A 17157-nucleotide genomic window follows, 5' to 3' on the forward strand; every position below is an offset into this window, starting at 1 on the left:
CTGTCAGATTTCGCGTCATTTGAAATTCAACAGCTGAAGTTCATTTGAAGTTCATCAAGTGCTGAAGTTCATTTGGTACAAACAATAATTTAACAAAAAACAACTTTGTTTTATTATTACTTTAAGGTTTATAATGGTTTGGTTTGGTTGTCACCTAACTGTGGATTGCTAATGTCAAATTTTGACAAGTAATGATTCCAAAGGTAGACTTGGTTCTCTATGACCTTCGGCACCATCTTGGAGTTTTTGACGTGCGAAAGGGTAATTTATAGCAAAGAGTAAAACTTTTTTTTTTCAGTACGTAAGTTTACATGAATTAATGACATCTTGTGAGCGATAGACCAACGAATGCGCTGTAGGCGATGCGGCGGCGAGTAGTGGAACTTACGTGACAATTTCCATCAATCAAAAAGGGACTACATTGCTGATGGTCGATAAAGGCTATTAATAATTGAATTTTAACAGCAAGAATGCCTTATTGACAAGCGATCTTTTTGTTGAACCCACACCTACACGTCAAATAATGCTTGCTCCACACATTCTCTTATAAACGCTCAAAATTGTAAAAAAAATTAAAGAATTTACTCATCACCTCTCTCAACTCAAGCTGCCTATTTCTAATCCACGTTAACAAACCACAAGTTGTACCTTAACACATTTCGTAAACCATATATTCAGAAAAGTCCGTATTTTATTTCTAAGTGGAACATGAATATAGCTGGTCAAGCAGATCTTGACAGTAAAAAAGGCGCGAAATTCAAATTTTCTATGGGACGATATCCCTTCGCGCCTTGGAGGATATAATCAAACGGAGACGCCATGTCTGTAATTTTCTGTACAAAACAGTCTGCCGATTTTTGCGGGGGAGGGGAACGTCAAATGTATGCGTAACGTAAAAATAGCCATGTCAGATAAACGTCAGTCCATACATTGTGTATGACCGTTGGCCGCCTATTTTCGACAGAGGGGAAAGCCTGTTAATGGCTACTCCGTTTAGTTGTATCCTCCAAGCTTCGCGCCTACATTTTTCAAATTTGCCGCCTTTTCTACTGACAAGATCTGCTTGACCAGCTATAGCTTGTATTACCTTTTTGGCATAAAAATAATCTAAATTAGTCAAAATATTTTGACTAAATATTGCACTACTACTACCTACTATATAGGTACCTACCTTAGTAACTTGGTAACTTTGTGTCACCAACTATTTTGATGCTACCTACAAAGAGCATCAAAATAGTTGGTGACTGACAGGTCAGGCTCCGGTCTTGGTAAGTAATGTAAGTAATATAGTCATAAGACCTACTGTATTTGGCTATATTACTTACCAAGACCTAAAAGTACCTATTGTTTAATATGTATCTACACAGAGATGATTTTTAATTAAAGGAAATTAAATACATATATGTTATTCAACTACAAATAAAAAAATTAGATCTATACTTGGTCAACCAGAACTTGACAGTAGAAAAAGGCGGCAAATTTGAAAAATGTAGTTGTAGGCGCGAAGGGATATCGTCCCATAGAAAATTTAAATTTCGCGCCTTTTTTGACTGACAAGATTTGGTTGACCAGCTATATTTCAGTTTACACATTTTTTTTCGTTTAATTTTAATAAAACATTAAAGTTTTTAAGCATTAAACTTTATTTAATTTTCTTCACTATAGATTATTTTCTGATATTCAAGTAGGTATGGTGTTTCAGGTTGGTAACAGGAAATAAGAAAACCACGCTGGTGGTCCACATCTGTAAGTTTAAATATGAAACATGATAAAAACACTTAAATTAAAAACTTAATGTCTTCCCAGCTTTGCTCGAAAACATATAAAAACTCAAAAATGCGCGTTTTCCCAGATATAAAACCTAGCTAGATCGATTTTGCGCCCCCGAAAACCCCCATATAGCAAATTTCATCTAAATCGTTAGAGTCGTTCCCGAGATCCCCGAAATATATATAAATAAATAAATAAATATACAAGAATTGCTCGTTTAAAGGTATAAGATATATATTATTAAAAACTTATAAATAAATTATTTGCCCTAAATCGTGGTAGTGACCTACCAAGTGCGGTAGGGTGCCCAGAAAGGCTGCAGGCTGACCGCTTGCCCCGCTGGATAACAATGCTGATCCGCATCATCAGAAGCATACAGATATAAAGCGCTTTGACAGCTCCTCATAGAGGCAACGCGCGCTAGGCCGCACGCCATAAATCTAAGCTAAAGTCTTAAATTCGAGATCATGAACATGAAATATTTGTTCGCTATAATAGTAAAATCATAGGTCTAATACCTATGATTTTAATATTATAGCGAAAAGTTAGCAGGAGACGGCCGTGCCGTGGTCGTGGTAGGTACAGCATGCGTGGACCAGACAAGCAAACCCTGAATTATTTACCTACCTATTTTACTATACCTTTGTTCACCATTGTGTTCACCTATGTATATTTACTCTTCTTTCCAAGATAATCATTTTTTTTTCAAGATGTAACCCGTATAATCGGGCTGTATAATTTGCCTAAATTTTTTTACACAATGTTGTATGTAATTTTAATTCGATAATTAATGATGTTTTACATATTTATCATATACTATTTTTCCAGTTTTTCTTGTATATTACGTTGTTTATTTCGATTGACGTGTTTATTATTTTCGTTACTATGACAGCGGTTTTTTTTTGGCATTTAGCCAGTGTCATGTCGATATAAAAACACTTTAAAAATGCAACGGAAAGGTTGAGTCCTCCATACAATGACATTATTATAACTCAAACAAGAACCATCCAAAGGGGAATGGGGGAAATTGCGATAGGTATTTGCTTCTCTATCACTCTTGCATATCCGAGGGAAATTTAATGGTGGCACATAACGAAATTGGTTTCGCGGAAGGAAACCGTCTTTATTCATCAATGTTATATTTATTAGGAACAAACGTTGACTGCCGACTGTCCTATATATTACACTACTCTTTGCTGCCGACTTCTAGCGCTGGCGGTACACCGCGAAAATCAGTAAAATGCTGCAAATGGTGTTAAAGGTCTGAAAATCGGTACGATTGATCTTTAGGACATTTGAAACAATTTGACCCGAAGCGCCAACAAATAAAAAAAAACGAGAGGAGTTATGACGTTATGTTTCTTTTGTATGAAAAAAAAAAATAAGAAACCTATCGTGTGTGGTATTCAACGAAAGGGCTTTCTGAGCCAATGCTAAAAATATATCACATCGTTACATTTCAGTCATTTTGTTTAAATTATAATAAAAATAGTTTTCAAAACATACCAAGTTTGGGCTTCTCCAGATACAATACCGTTAATTTTTTTTTGTAAAATATACCTCAAATTATCCGTAATATCCTCATATCTAACCCTAATAAAGCAATTTTGAAATTATTTACATTTAATTTTTTTTTTAATTTTTCAATTTTACAAAGTGTAATAATAGCCCTGCTGAATATAATGTCCGAATATTATGTCCGAATGAATAAATACGAGTAATAATGTCATTCGGGTAAAATAAGAGTATTGAAACTTGGTTTTTCTACTCCCGTACTCTTATTTGTCATTTAAAGGGTCGTGCACACACCTTTAAACCCCCTATAGTTCTTATCTTATAGTTAGCAGTATCTTTTTGGCACTTTTACGATACTTCGTGTAATCACCACTTAAAAAATATTGTATGGAATACATTGTTGCCAACCTAATTTTAATTGTCATTTCTGACAGACGAGTGAACCATAGACATGTTTTGGTTACTGGTACGATTTTTTTTTTTCATCTTTATAGGGCTGTATCTCCCAAACCGTGCGTCGTAGAGCAAAAATAATCAAATTTTCGTTCCCCTTTAAGAAATCCCTAAGTAAGATTTAAAAAACAAAAAAAGAAAAAAAGGAAGAGAAATATTTACAGGGCTGTATCTCCTAAACCGTGCGTCGTAGCGCAAAAGTAATAAAATTTTCGTTCCCCTTAAAAGTCCCACCCACTGAACAACCTATCACATTAGGACATGAAACAATCATCATCATCCATTTTTATTATTATTTCATTGCATTTCAAAGTAAGCGCTTGGTCGTAGAAAAAGTATTGTATGCAACGTTGTTTAACTTTCAAAAAATACTCGTGGCGTCTTTATTAAATTTACTTACTCACGCCACTCGCCTTTTTTGACCTCTCTTAAACAACGGTTGCATAAAATACTACTGCATGTTCCTTTGGTAATATCTAAGCTTTAAGTAAGAAAAAGTTCTAATGAGTGGGGGTGGAGAACTCGGGAGAGGGGGGGCGTTAAAGGTGAGTTTTTTCAGTTAATTCTTTCTTAATTCTTACATAGACAATTTTTACTACGACTTATAGATTCCGAGATATAAGCGACTTTCTGAAAAAAACGTTATATATTAATTTTATGCTTTCTTTTTAAATATTTAATTGAGAGATTCATAATCACACTTTGTAAAACTGAAAAAAAAAAAAAAAAAACCTAAATGTAAATAATTTCAAAATTGCTTTATTAGGATTAGATATGAGGATATTAAGTATAAAATTTGAGGTATATTTTACAAAACATTTTTTAACGGTATTGTATCTGGAGAAACCCAAACTTGGTATGTTTTGAAAATTATTTATTGTATTATTTAAAAAAAAATACTGAAATGTAATGATGTGATATATTTTTGGAATCGGCTCAGAAAGCCCTTTCGTTTAATACCACACACGATAGGTACAATATTTTTTTAAATTCCATAAAAAAAAAGATGACGTCATAACTCCTCTCGTTTTTTTTATTTGTTGGTGCTTCAGGTCAAATTGTTTCAAATGTTCGTACCGATTTTCATACCTTTAACATCATTTGCAGCATTTTACTGAATTTCTCGGTGTACCGCCAGCGCTATATATATTATACTACTCTTTGCCTTTTCTTTAAACTTTTTTTTGACAAGTTTTCACAGACAATTAAAAATTTGACATTGATACATCAAGGCGGTTTGTTTACAAAGGGGCCTACCGGGAAGTGCGAAAATCGAAACTCAGCTATTTGCCTCTTTATCGCTCGAATATGCAAGAGTGATTGAGAGGTTAGATAACAAAATTTCGAATTTCTGACTGTATTTTTCTTTAAATATTTTCAAATACAATTAAGTTGCGTTGTTTTATCACAAAGTTAAAAAGACTTAAAAGACTACTGTCTGTATCATCACCATCAGATCAGCTCGATGGTACCATAAAAATATTGTATTGTCACCCATATTCATGAATCTAGTATTAAACTGATTGGGCATGAGTGGTGGGGATAACTGAAAGAACGGGATAGACTTATGTATCTTTCAGTAGGAGTAGCAGCGAAAGCGCTATTATTGTTTGTCATTGTCACAGTCTCACATTTTTTTTTATTCCTCACCGTAAATTAGCATGGATGATTGGTCGAATTTATTTGTTGCCCACCATAACAAATAAATTCTACCTATCATAGCGTCGCATTGCGTATGTTTTGTCCCTCACGGAGGCACGCGTAGACCGCTTCTATAGGATGCTACCTTCTATGCCCATATTACATATTATGTACTTATGTAAATTTTCAGCTTCCGCTTCAGCTTTGAACACCCGGGAAGTGGGTCAAATTTAATTTGCATGATTTGATTGGAACCGGGACAGATGAAACTAACTAAAAGCTTGTAAAAATGTGGCTTTCCAATTTCTATTGCAACTTCAGATGAAAACGTCCTTATTGAAGCATAAGGACCCTTAATTTATGGAAAGCCACATACAACAACCAATTCGAGGCTACTAGGCGGCAAAATACGACTCAATACGAGTAGGTAGGTCAAATAAGAGTAATAAAATACGGATTTATATTTGGCCAAATATTCTTTATTGTGACAAAGTTATTCTTCCTCGCGTTATCCCGATTTTGCCACGGATCATGAGAACCTATGGTTCGCTTGACAATTAATCCCAAGAATTGGCGTAGGCACTAGTTTTTCCGAAAGCAACTGCCATCTGACCTTCCAACCCAGAGGGTAAACTAGGCCTTATTGGGATCTGTTAGGCTGTTAAAGTTAGCTACTCGTAAGTCTCGTAACACAACATATAAGTTTCACATTATAACAAAAATTACTTACATATATATTATGTACCTAAACATATTACTTTTCTAAAAAAAGGACTGAAATCTAGTGCTGCGAAGAAACGGTATTTTTGTTCGGCTTTTTTGTTGCTATTTTGGCATATGGATACATGGTAGAAGAAGTAAGTGTATGGAATCCTCCTCCATTTTGCGTGGTCCGACGCACCTGGCCGGGTTTTCGCGATTTTCCGTCAATGTTCAATACCTTATTTCTTACGAACACCTAAAATAATAAGTTTAAAATTAATCTCAATGTCTCCAGTTTGCTGTTCATTCAAACTGACAAAATCCAAATTTCTGAGGCAATATACGACCGCTGTCTTATATAAGCCATTAAATATCAACATGAATAACCCCACGTTGCGTTGTTATAAATTTAATTAAATAAATAATTATTTTATTATTTAATTTATATCAACTAATTAGGCATAGCGTCCAATTTAGAATATGGCACAGGCACTAGTTCTTACGAATTTTACCTTAATTTATTAATCAAAGGACCTGAGGTAAAAGTGAGAAGAGGTTGATATGCAGATGCAACCAGCTAGTCGCCGACGCTCCGCTTCCCCCGAGATTAGCCCTTAAGCCTGCACCTAACAGACTGGCTCATAGGGGGCTATGAGCTCGCCGTTGCGTCAATTTTCATTTTTAGAAAAAAAAACTAGTCTACTAACTACTAACAACACAATAAATGCTTATTTTGCCGCATTCTTCACTATCTCTCCCTGTTTCACTGCCATCTAACCCAGAGGACAAAAATATAGCTTATTGTGGCTACTCCGTCTTCCTCATGACTCATGATATTTTACTTCACCATAAAGTAATTGGTGTAATATCTGTTCAAGCTTGGATGTCTTGAGTATTAAATAAAAATCGCAGATACTTAAAAAAGCTTCTAATTCTGTTCTACAGAGGTACTTAAGATTAAATTGTATGGAAAAATATATTTTGCGTGTGTGACGCGCACATGAGCGTGTATCTCAGAGCCTAATGGCTCGCTAGGCGTCTATAGAGACGGCGGGGGGCGCGGCTGATGGGCCAACTGGTTTAGTGGTGTACGGTCCCCGCTTCCCCTTCGTTGGTAGGAGCCGCAACATCCTGGGGGCCCTTGGAGGCGTCAGCCTTCAAGGCTTCATGAGTGTCGTCCAGCAGTGGGCAGAGGTACTTCACACCTCGTTTATAAGTGCCCGTTACTGTGGCAACTTCGGCCACTCGCGAAATCCCGTCGGCGCCAGGAAACAATTTGGCGATTCGTCCAAGCCGCCAGTGTAGGGGAGGAGTATTCTCTTCCTTGATGAGGACCAGGTCACCCAGTTGAAGATCTCGTCCTGGAACACGCCACTTCGTCCGTTGTTGGAGCTCGCAGACGTATTCCAATTGCCAGCGCCGCCAGAATTGCTGTCTTAATGCCTCGAGCCTCTGAAACCTATCTAAACGGTTTGGGTTTATATCCGCGAGGTGGGGCGACGGCAACGAAGTGAGCGCGCGGCCGATGATGAAGTGACCTGGGGTTAAGGGTTGGAAATCGTTTGGTGAAGACGACAAAGGACATAAAGGACGACTGTTAAGGATAGATTCTACCTGACTAAAGAGAGTTGCCAATTCTTCATAGGTTAAATGAGCGTTACCTAATATACGATTGAGGTGAAATTTTGCCGATTTGACTCCTGCTTCCCACAAACCACCAAAGTGAGGAGCATATGCCGGTTGGAATTTAAATTGTATTCCCTCATTTGCTGCAAAATTGCAAACCGTGTCTGAGTTTGAAGTAAGATAATCGCTAATTTCCTTGGCCGCTCCTACAAAATTACGTCCATTATCGCAGAATATTTCGCGAGGTCGCCCTCTACGAGAGATAAAACGTCGCAGTGAAAGTATGAACGAATCCGTCGACAGCGTGCTTACTGCCTCTAAATGCAAACATTTGTACCGGAAACAAACAAATATAGCTAAATAGCACTTTGTTATTTTGCAACCTCTGCCATGCCTGTCCGTAATCATAAAGGGACCGGCGAAGTCTACGCCGACACTAAGGAAAGGAAAATCAGGCGTTACGCGCTGAGAAGGCAGAGCGCCCATCAAAGGAGCAGAAGTGTTGCCAGCTGCGCGGCGACAGGTGACGCATTGTTGCGATACGGTGCGCGCAAGCGTGCGCCCCGATACGGGCCATACCGTCTCGCGAACGGCGGCTAGAAGCAGCTGAGGAGGAGCGTGCAGGAGACGGATGTGTTCCTTTTGAAACAGCAATCTAGTCAATCTATGTTTAGAGTGTAACAGCATTGGGTGGCGTTTGTCAAATGGATAAAACGACGAGGACAGACGTCCACCAACTCTGAGAAGCTTGTCGTCTTCATCGTAAAATGGGTTCAATGATAAAATAGGGCTTTTAGGGCCTAGAGGTTGCTTGTCACGCAACAAATTCAATTCAAGGGGGAAACTAGCCTGTTGTGACAAAGCGACCAGTTTTTTAAACGAAACCTCGAGCTCCTCAGGTTGTAGTACACCCGTAGTTTTATTGGATGAAGGGCGGCAGTTATGCGCAAACCTAAGCATATAAGCTACCGCACGTTGTAAATGTGTAAGTTTCGAATATCGATCGAAATCAATAACATTGGTTTTTTGCGAATCGTCAGTAATCGCGACGTTAACCTTTAGCTCGGGTAAATCGAGTTCCGAGTTTGCGGAAAACTGAGGCCAGTTATTTTGTGGTTCGTATAAGAAAGATGGCCCGGTCCACCACATGTGCAAATCAGGTAAGCGACGCGCTTCGACCCCTCTAGATGGGTAGTCAGCCGGATTTAACGCGGTTGGAACGTGACGAAACTCACTGGCATCGGTGAGTTCTAAAATATGAGCTACGCGATTGGCAACAAACGTTTTTAATTTGGTTTGATTAGTTTTAAGCCATGCGATTACAATTGACGAGTCAGTCCAATAAAATTTCTGCGCAATCTGGCAGCGCAACGTCTTAGAAACAGCTGACGCGAGCTGCGCGCCTAGAAGGCAAGCGCATAATTCCAATCGCGGAATAGTCGTAGCCTGGACCGGCGCGACCTTGGCCTTGGCGCACAGCAACCTGACTACAACATCGCCCTTCTCATTAGTGGACTTTAAATAAATACAGGCCGCGTATGCAACTGAGCTTGCATCACAAAAGACGTGCATCTCGATATGCGTCGGCGAGTCGCAAAGTACATTACGAGGTATTTGGAGCGAAGTTAAAGACGCTAACCCGTTAACAAAGTCCTGCCAAGACTCGTTTATGTAACTCGGCACGGGAACATCCCAGTCGATTTTTTCAATCCATAATTTTTGAATTAAAACTTTAGGTATAATCGTCAGCAAACACAAGAGGCCTAGGGGATCAAATATTTTACACGAGTCCGATAAAATTGAACGTTTCGTAGGGTGGCCGTCCTTGGCAGAGTATTGAGTAGGAAAATGAATGACATCTGCCTCAGAGTCCCAGCCCACTCCTAGCGTGTGCGACGACGAGCTAATGATCAAGCTACCTTTATTTTCACCTACACTATCGTTTTGTGAGTCATGCAAAATTGACGGTAAATTTGTGCGATATTTGCGCAAGGGAAAACAACCAGCTGCCAGCGCACGCTCAACCGACTCTTTAATATAACGCAATTCCTCCTCTGTGTCTGATCCCGTTAATAAATCGTCAACTAAAAAATCATTTTGAATGATGATCTTAATTTTTTCATCTGCACATTCCTCGCCCAACTGCCACAAACAGCGTGTACTCAAAAAACTAGCACTTGAAAATCCGTAAGTGACCGTGTTAAGCCTTAAAGTCTTTAAAGGTTCGTTCTCATTGGAGCGCCAGAGGATTAATTGTAAATCGCGGTCGCATTCCTGAACCAGGACCTGCCGATACATCTTAGCGACATCCCCAGTTAAAACATATTTGTAAGTACGAAACCTCAGAAGAATGTTAAACAACGAATCTTGGATCGTCGGCCCAACCATCTGTAGGTCGTTTATAGAATAGCCAGACGTGGTGGGGGCACTGCCATTGAATACGACCCTTAATTTTGTAGACTCGCTGGAGGGCTTTTGCACAGAATGATGTGATACAAAAAAAGAAGGATCCGGAATGTCAGAATCGGACACAGAGAGATGGCCTAATTCGGCATATTCATTTATAAATTGCTGGTAAGCTGTTTTCAAATCAGGGTTGCGTTTGAATCGTTTCTCTAATGCAAAGAACCGTTTTTTAGCAAATCGATACGAATCCCCTAAACAATCGGGTTCCGTAACTAATGGCAAACGCACGTGAAACCTACCGTTATCGTCACGATAAGTGTGAGTGACAAAGTGTTGCTCACATTCCGCCTCTAAATCGGTAAACGGTTGACTAGGTTGGGGCACTTGCTCCAGCTGCCAGAATTTGGTAAGCGAGTCGTCGAGATTATCACTTGTGTACAAGTGATTGCATTGTAAAGAGGAATTGAACGACTTATCGTTTAACATTGAAAATGCATTGTACTTACTTACCACTAACCAACCTAGTTTCGATTTGCGCAAAACAAGCGAATCGTGCCCTATGTCAATTTGCTGACCTTCAACCAGACTCCAAAAAACGTCACCGCCAAGTAAAATATCTACAGGTCCGGGCTGATTAAAATTAGGATCAGCGAGCGTTTTATTACGTGGCCACTGGACGCTCGACACATCGACATACTCTAGTGGCAAAGTGCTATTAATTACAGGCAGCGCTAAACATGCGATATCGAATTTAGATTTTTTATCATGTTTAGACCGAATTTGCACAAAGCAGCGCTCCGGATTACTAGATATAGGAACGTCGGACAATCCGAAAAGCTTGGAATTACTGGGCAGCGGTGCGAGTTGCAATTTCTGTTTAAAACTGCTTGTAACAATAGAAGGCATGCTTCCGCAATCTAAAAACGCGCGCGCTGTTACATAATCATTAATAGCCGGGCTATATATGTCTATGTACGCGGTAGGCAAGAGTATTTGATTTGAGCGCGACACGGTCACATTCGACGACAGCCCGAGCTCGGGCTCCGAACGCGGCGGAGGCGCATCTACGGGCGCAGCGGCAACCTGAGGAGTCTCCCTATGCAACAAAGTATTATGGCGCTTCTTACAAGTGTGACACGGAGCTACTCTGCAGCGATGAGAAGTGTGCCCCTTCCGCAAACAGTTGAGACAAAGGCGTAACCTTGACGCTCCGGAGATCCGGTCTTCAACTGGCAGGGACAGGAATGACGAGCAATCGTAAATCCGGTGCTCGCCGCTGCAGAACACACAGGCAGGAGGAGAGGTCGAGGCCGAAGCAGCAGGAGTGGCTGAAACCGCAAAACATTTGGTGCTAGACTTCTCGCGTTTATTATGAGGCGAGGCAATAGGTTCGCGTTTATTATTATTATTAGTGATAGGCTTATCAGATTTATTACGCTGAACCGATTCCAGAACATCCGCACGTCCCTTTAAAAAGCGATTAAAATCGACCAATGACGGCATATCATCATTTGAAAATGAATTACTTTTAAATTCCTCCCATTTTAAACTCGTATTACTATCAAGTTTATTCGCGACCATATGTATAAGAAGCGTGTCCCACTTATCAGTGGGCTGGCCCAACGTATTTAAAGCCCGTAGGTTTTTGGACACATGATCCACTAAATAGCGCAAGGACTTTGCCGATTCGCGACCAATCTGTTGTAAGTTAAACAATGAGTTTAAATGGTTGCTAATCAGCTGTTTTTTGTTGTCATATCTCTCGCAGAGCAGACGCCATGCCTCAGCATAATTACTGTCCGACACTTCTAAATTACTTATCACCTGAGCCGCTTCACCGTCCAAATAAGAATTTAGATAGTGAAATTTGTGAATCGGCTTGATGTTGTCGGAACTGTGAATGAGTGTATCAAATGTGTCTCTAAATTCGAGCCACTTAAAATACGAACCATCGAAACTAGCGATTTTAATCACAGGCAAACGAAAATTTAAACCGTTGCATACATTGTCATGACCACAGTTACTTTGAACTTCAGACTTTACGCTGGCGAAATCAGATCTTTCGGCTATCTTATCGATAATTTTCTGCGCCATTGCAATAAGAGAAATAAAATCATTTTCCATCTCTTCTCTTATGTCAATTTCGGACTGCATATCAGATATAGTCGCAATTTCTATTTGAGTTTGGATCTGGTCGAATTGTGTGAACATATTACGAAAACGATCCAACTTCAACGAAAGTTCGTCTACATCTTTCGAGGAAATATTTTCCTGAGCATTCAATTCGACAATGTAATTTTTAAATTTAGTAATACGCCCCTTAATGGACGTTCTAGTAGGAATCAACGTAGCCATTATATGAAAAAGATCCGATCTCAATTAAAAACAGCGAATGAGGAAATGAGAAATCAAAAATAAAATATTGGAATAAATACGTAAATTTTTCCGGCCTATGTTCACAGTCACAGTGGTTGGCTCGGTCGGCAACAGTGCTATGCGGAATGCAGGAGTCAGCGGAAAACGCACCGCAGCTGCAGCTGAGTAGTGGCTGTTGCCGGGAGCGATGCGACCGGTTCTTATCTGTAACACGGTGAACACTTGTGTTACTATGGAATGCAATGGAATTTTTTGCGTTGAGATTTAACTGTGCGTAATTAGTAAAATCGCTAGACAGTATTCTATATAGCACAAAGTGGGAGTATGCTTTATGAAATAACGGAATGTTTAAATTAAGTTGAAGAAATTAACTAATAAGAATGTCACTCAAATAAGCGTTCTGTTCTTTAATAGTTTTAAATGCTTAAATGGCCGTAAAAGGCTATGGTTTTTAATTAGGCTTTAAAGCAGCGATCAGATTATTTCACTGACACTAGCTATTAAATGAGGATACGTGCTAAAAAATGTTTACGTCACTAGTGCAATAAAATGGCATACAATTAAACTTAAGTACGGCGAAGGGTGAAGATGGCAAAGCTAAATAGTCAAGTAGGTGGAGGAAAGTACGAGCAGAAAGATAGGAAATATGAAGGAATGGTGCACTTCCCTTGCTAAACCTTGGCTGCGGCGGCGTCGTTCTGACCGGCGGCGGGCTTGAAGTAAGGGTGTCTGCAGCTTCCAAAATGGCGTCGTAAATCTCCGAATATATATTTGTACAGTTCAACTGGCGTCGTAGATAGGTACAATAGGCGTCGTAAGTCCAGAATACTGCGTTGACGCCGGGATGTCCAATTTCTGCCACGTTGTAGCTGTCGTGACCTTTGCTCTCTTCACACGTAGAAATTCCGTTCGACTCGGGCAGAAGCAATCGTTGCGTATTAATCACGTCGGGGTCACCATGTTCAAGCTTGGATGTCTTGAGTATTAAATAAAAATCGCAGATACTTAAAAAAGCTTCTAATTCTGTTCTACAGAGGTACTTAAGATTAAATTGTATGGAAAAATATATTTTGCGTGTGTGACGCGCACATGAGCGTGTATCTCAGAGCCTAATGGCTCGCTAGGCGTCTATAGAGACGGCGGGGGGCGCGGCTGATGGGCCAACTGGTTTAGTGGTGTACGGTCCCCGCTTCCCCTTCGTTGGTAGGAGCCGCAACATATCAAATGATGTTTATCGCACAAGTTACAAGAAGTTCATTGCTAAGAACCACGACGATTGGTTTAAAATTTAAACTTTATATATAATTTGTTACCTAGTAATTATAATAAATCTGTTTTCTTTTTGACATTTAGTGGTATATGTATTGCTGTATGTTTATTGTCAAGTTTTTTTTAATTCTGGACAATTGTCATATATTCGTTTTCATGATAGATCTACACCAACGCAACTGCATGTCATGTTCTTGCGGTTTATTTTTATAACGCCAAGATCGAAATTTGACTGTTAACTCCATCTTGCGTCGAGTAGAGGAATCAAAAAACTATAGAAAATAGAAATGCAGTTTACTCTATGCCATAGAATCCCCTTTTAAATGTCATAAATCCAAACATGGCGGCCATACCAATAGACAATCAAGTCTAGCGATGAAATGATTTGTTTACATGAGATTCACTGACAGATAATGATCTTTACCTATTCGACAACCCACGATAGTTCAGATTCAAATGAACTTCAACATGCGACGTCAAAATTGGCATGTCGAATAAGGCCCAAGGTATCATAATTAGCTCCTTATCATATAAGAATTCGAAGAAATTACTAAGTATACTGTATGAACGAGTTCTTTCATTCCCCTGCCATAGACTAAAAACTCTACAACAGCACCCATAGACTCGGTAGTTCCCCGATTATAATATCGGTGCGTTCCACTTTTGACTTTTGCACTTGCATTGCGAAAATTGTATAGCCCGGCTAAGATGGGTATAACTCTGCGCTGCTGCTGTATTATTTTCATAGGAATTTGAAATTTGCTACAACGGTGCAGAGTTCACAATGGAATATGTAAATTAGTTATAGTTCCAAAACACAGCTTCTACTAGAAAACCACCGCGTAACTTCCTTACCAACCGCCTTGGATAAGTGGTGGGCCTCGCGAGTCCAAATCCGCCATTTTGAAAAAAATCTAAAGAGTGAATCGAAAAAGTCATGAACCAGCTTGTAAAATTTCACCAGAATTGCTTGAGAAATGCGACGTATAGAGGAGAACAACCGGACATACGAAAGTCTGTGCGTTTGGTACCAATAACTGAACCGATTTTGATAAAACTCCGGATGAAAAAAGCCTTATACACACAGCACACAGGGCACAGTTTAAAAAAACTCAAACTGGAACGCAGCTTTCTGCGAAATACGAATATAAGTACGACTAGGTATATATAATAGATATACATCATATACATGCCCTGTATTGCAAGCATAGCATAGTAATTGCTTGGTCTTAATCCTGTAGGTACGACAGATAGTGCTTGAAAAAGAATAAATTAAAAAAAAATACCTGTATATCAACATTTTTGAAGAACTCAAGTGCATGAACAGTGCAAAATCAAAATACTTAGAGAAAAACCTATTAAAAGTAAGTATGAGTGCAGATTTTTCATATTTTTTTCATCCATCAGGCGGGCATTAGAAATCCAAATGGTCTATGTTTTGGGTGGTAGGTAAATAAAGATTAGACAAGTACTTATAACATTATCGGTTCTTCTCTGTATATCCCTACTAATATGTATTAAACATGCGAAAGTAACTACATATATTCTGTCTTCCCATCCTGTTTCAGATACCAAAATGTGGATAAAATCATTCGCTTCCTTTATAGAATCAAATGAGTTGACGCCTTTCGCGCTGCATGATACTCCCGTCGTGGTAGATGCCCAAAATTTCTTTTACAAAACCTACGAGCAGTCAGGCTTGGCTACTACTTGCGGAATCGAAGGCGACCGCTACGCACGCTACCTCAGACAATACCTCGGCATGTTCCAGAAGGCTAAAGTTACAAGCTATTTCTTATTTAAAGGAGGCCATGAAAACATGGAAAAGAGATTGACATATAACAATGATAACTGGCCCTCTCAACCCGTATTCATGAAGGAAATTTATAAAGAAATATTAGACGAAATGGGCTTCAAATATGTTGTCTGCGAGTATGAAAGCAAAAGGGACGTAGTCGAACTGGCTCAACATTTGAACTGTCCAGTAATAAGTCGGGACATTGAATTCTGCTTCTCGGGACTTAAGTATATACCAAGTACAACACTTAAATTTGATACACGCCAGAATTGCATTGACTGTGGTTATTTAATCTTACTAGCCGACTTTCTCGCGAAATATCGTTTGACAGAGGAAAAACTGGCAGTTTTCATAGCACTGCGGAATGAACGAAATATTCCAGGAGATATTTTCATGGACTTTTTAACATACTTGAGAGCACCTCTCTTTCCTTACCATTGCAATAAGCATTTGATAAAGTATCTCTCTTTATACAATAGGGAAACAGTTATGAAAACTATTTTCAAGTTCATATCTGCTGAAGACAAGAAGATTTTTATTGAAGAAGAAGCAAAAGCGCGGCAACTTATAAGGCGGCGCGAGAGTGGCGGGTTCGGGGCGGCGTGCATGATGGAGCCCCGCGCAGCACGCATTGCGCGCGCCGACCCGCGCTGGTTCGCTAAAGGTGTCGCCTCCGGACACGTCCATATTAACTACATAAACCTCTATCGCTCTCAAATTTACTATGGAGCTGGCCCTATCCCTGGATTTGATAACCCTATACTTATATCTCTGAATATTATTTACTATGCTTACGACCTGCTGACGGACTTTAAAAACGAGGGGTTTACATTAATTTATGAAACTAATGTGTCAGACGAGGACAAAAAGACAATGGAGATAGTTAGAAGACATAACATATCGAAACCAGCTTACGACGTGGAGGTGTGCGTGTTTGAGAACGGCTGGGACTCGGTACGGGCGCTAGGGCTTTTAGAGCACTTTGGGCGCTCGACGCTTCAACTGCAAAGCCTGCGGCGCCTCGAGGTAGCGCCAGAGCCGGTGCGGCTGGTGCTGCTGGCGCTCGCATACTACTCGCGGCACAGGCCCTCGGCGCCTACCGCGCTGCCCGCCGCCGTGTTACTCACCTACGTCATGCTCGACCTGATCGACGGAAAACCAAATAACAACAATCTCGCGAAGCCTTTAGACAGGAAGCTAATCTTTAACTCCACAATGGACAGCTTCGATGCCACTCCGGCTGAATGCAGAGTTGCGGCTGCTGTAATGAAGGAATATTACCTCAAAGTTCCCGACCGCGACTTCGCACTCCTGGACCAGGAACTGCTCCATGCGTTGGCCGAGTTCAAAGCGTGCTTGTTGCAGATGTCTGCGCTGAACAAGCTGTGCGGCGCGGAGTTGCCACCGCCGATGTTTTCGCGAACCTTCAACGGCACGCTGGCCTATAATCTGCTTTACGCCGCAACTCATGCCCCAAACCAACAACTCTTCCTAGACAACCTGTTAAGCCCTGCTCCCACGGTCTACGCTTTCTTTAAAGGGCTCTTAGAAATTTATAGCGACGTTTTATAATTTAAATAAGTAGCTCCTATGCGGTTTGG

At 40.0% G+C, this 17157-nt stretch overlaps 2 protein-coding genes across 2 annotated transcripts; one reads left to right on the top strand and one right to left on the bottom strand.

Moving 5' to 3' along the window:
- Positions 1-7072: 7072 nt before the first annotated feature.
- On the bottom strand, positions 7073-8814 carry LOC134649827 (uncharacterized). Its single transcript, XM_063504658.1, has one exon. The coding sequence runs from the start codon at positions 8665-8667 to the stop codon at positions 7162-7164; it is 1506 nt and encodes a 501-aa protein (XP_063360728.1). The 5' UTR covers positions 8668-8814; the 3' UTR covers positions 7073-7161.
- Positions 8815-15314: 6500 nt separating this feature from the next.
- Positions 15315-17130, top strand: LOC134649828 (protein asteroid homolog 1-like). Its single transcript, XM_063504659.1, has one exon. It carries the CDS (start codon positions 15335-15337, stop codon positions 17126-17128), a length of 1794 nt encoding a protein of 597 aa, XP_063360729.1. The 5' UTR covers positions 15315-15334; the 3' UTR covers positions 17129-17130.
- Positions 17131-17157: the final 27 nt, after the last annotated feature.

The sequence above is a fragment of the Cydia amplana genome, chromosome 7, assembly GCF_948474715.1.
Source record: "Cydia amplana chromosome 7, ilCydAmpl1.1, whole genome shotgun sequence".
Lineage (NCBI taxonomy): Eukaryota > Metazoa > Arthropoda > Insecta > Lepidoptera > Tortricidae > Cydia > Cydia amplana.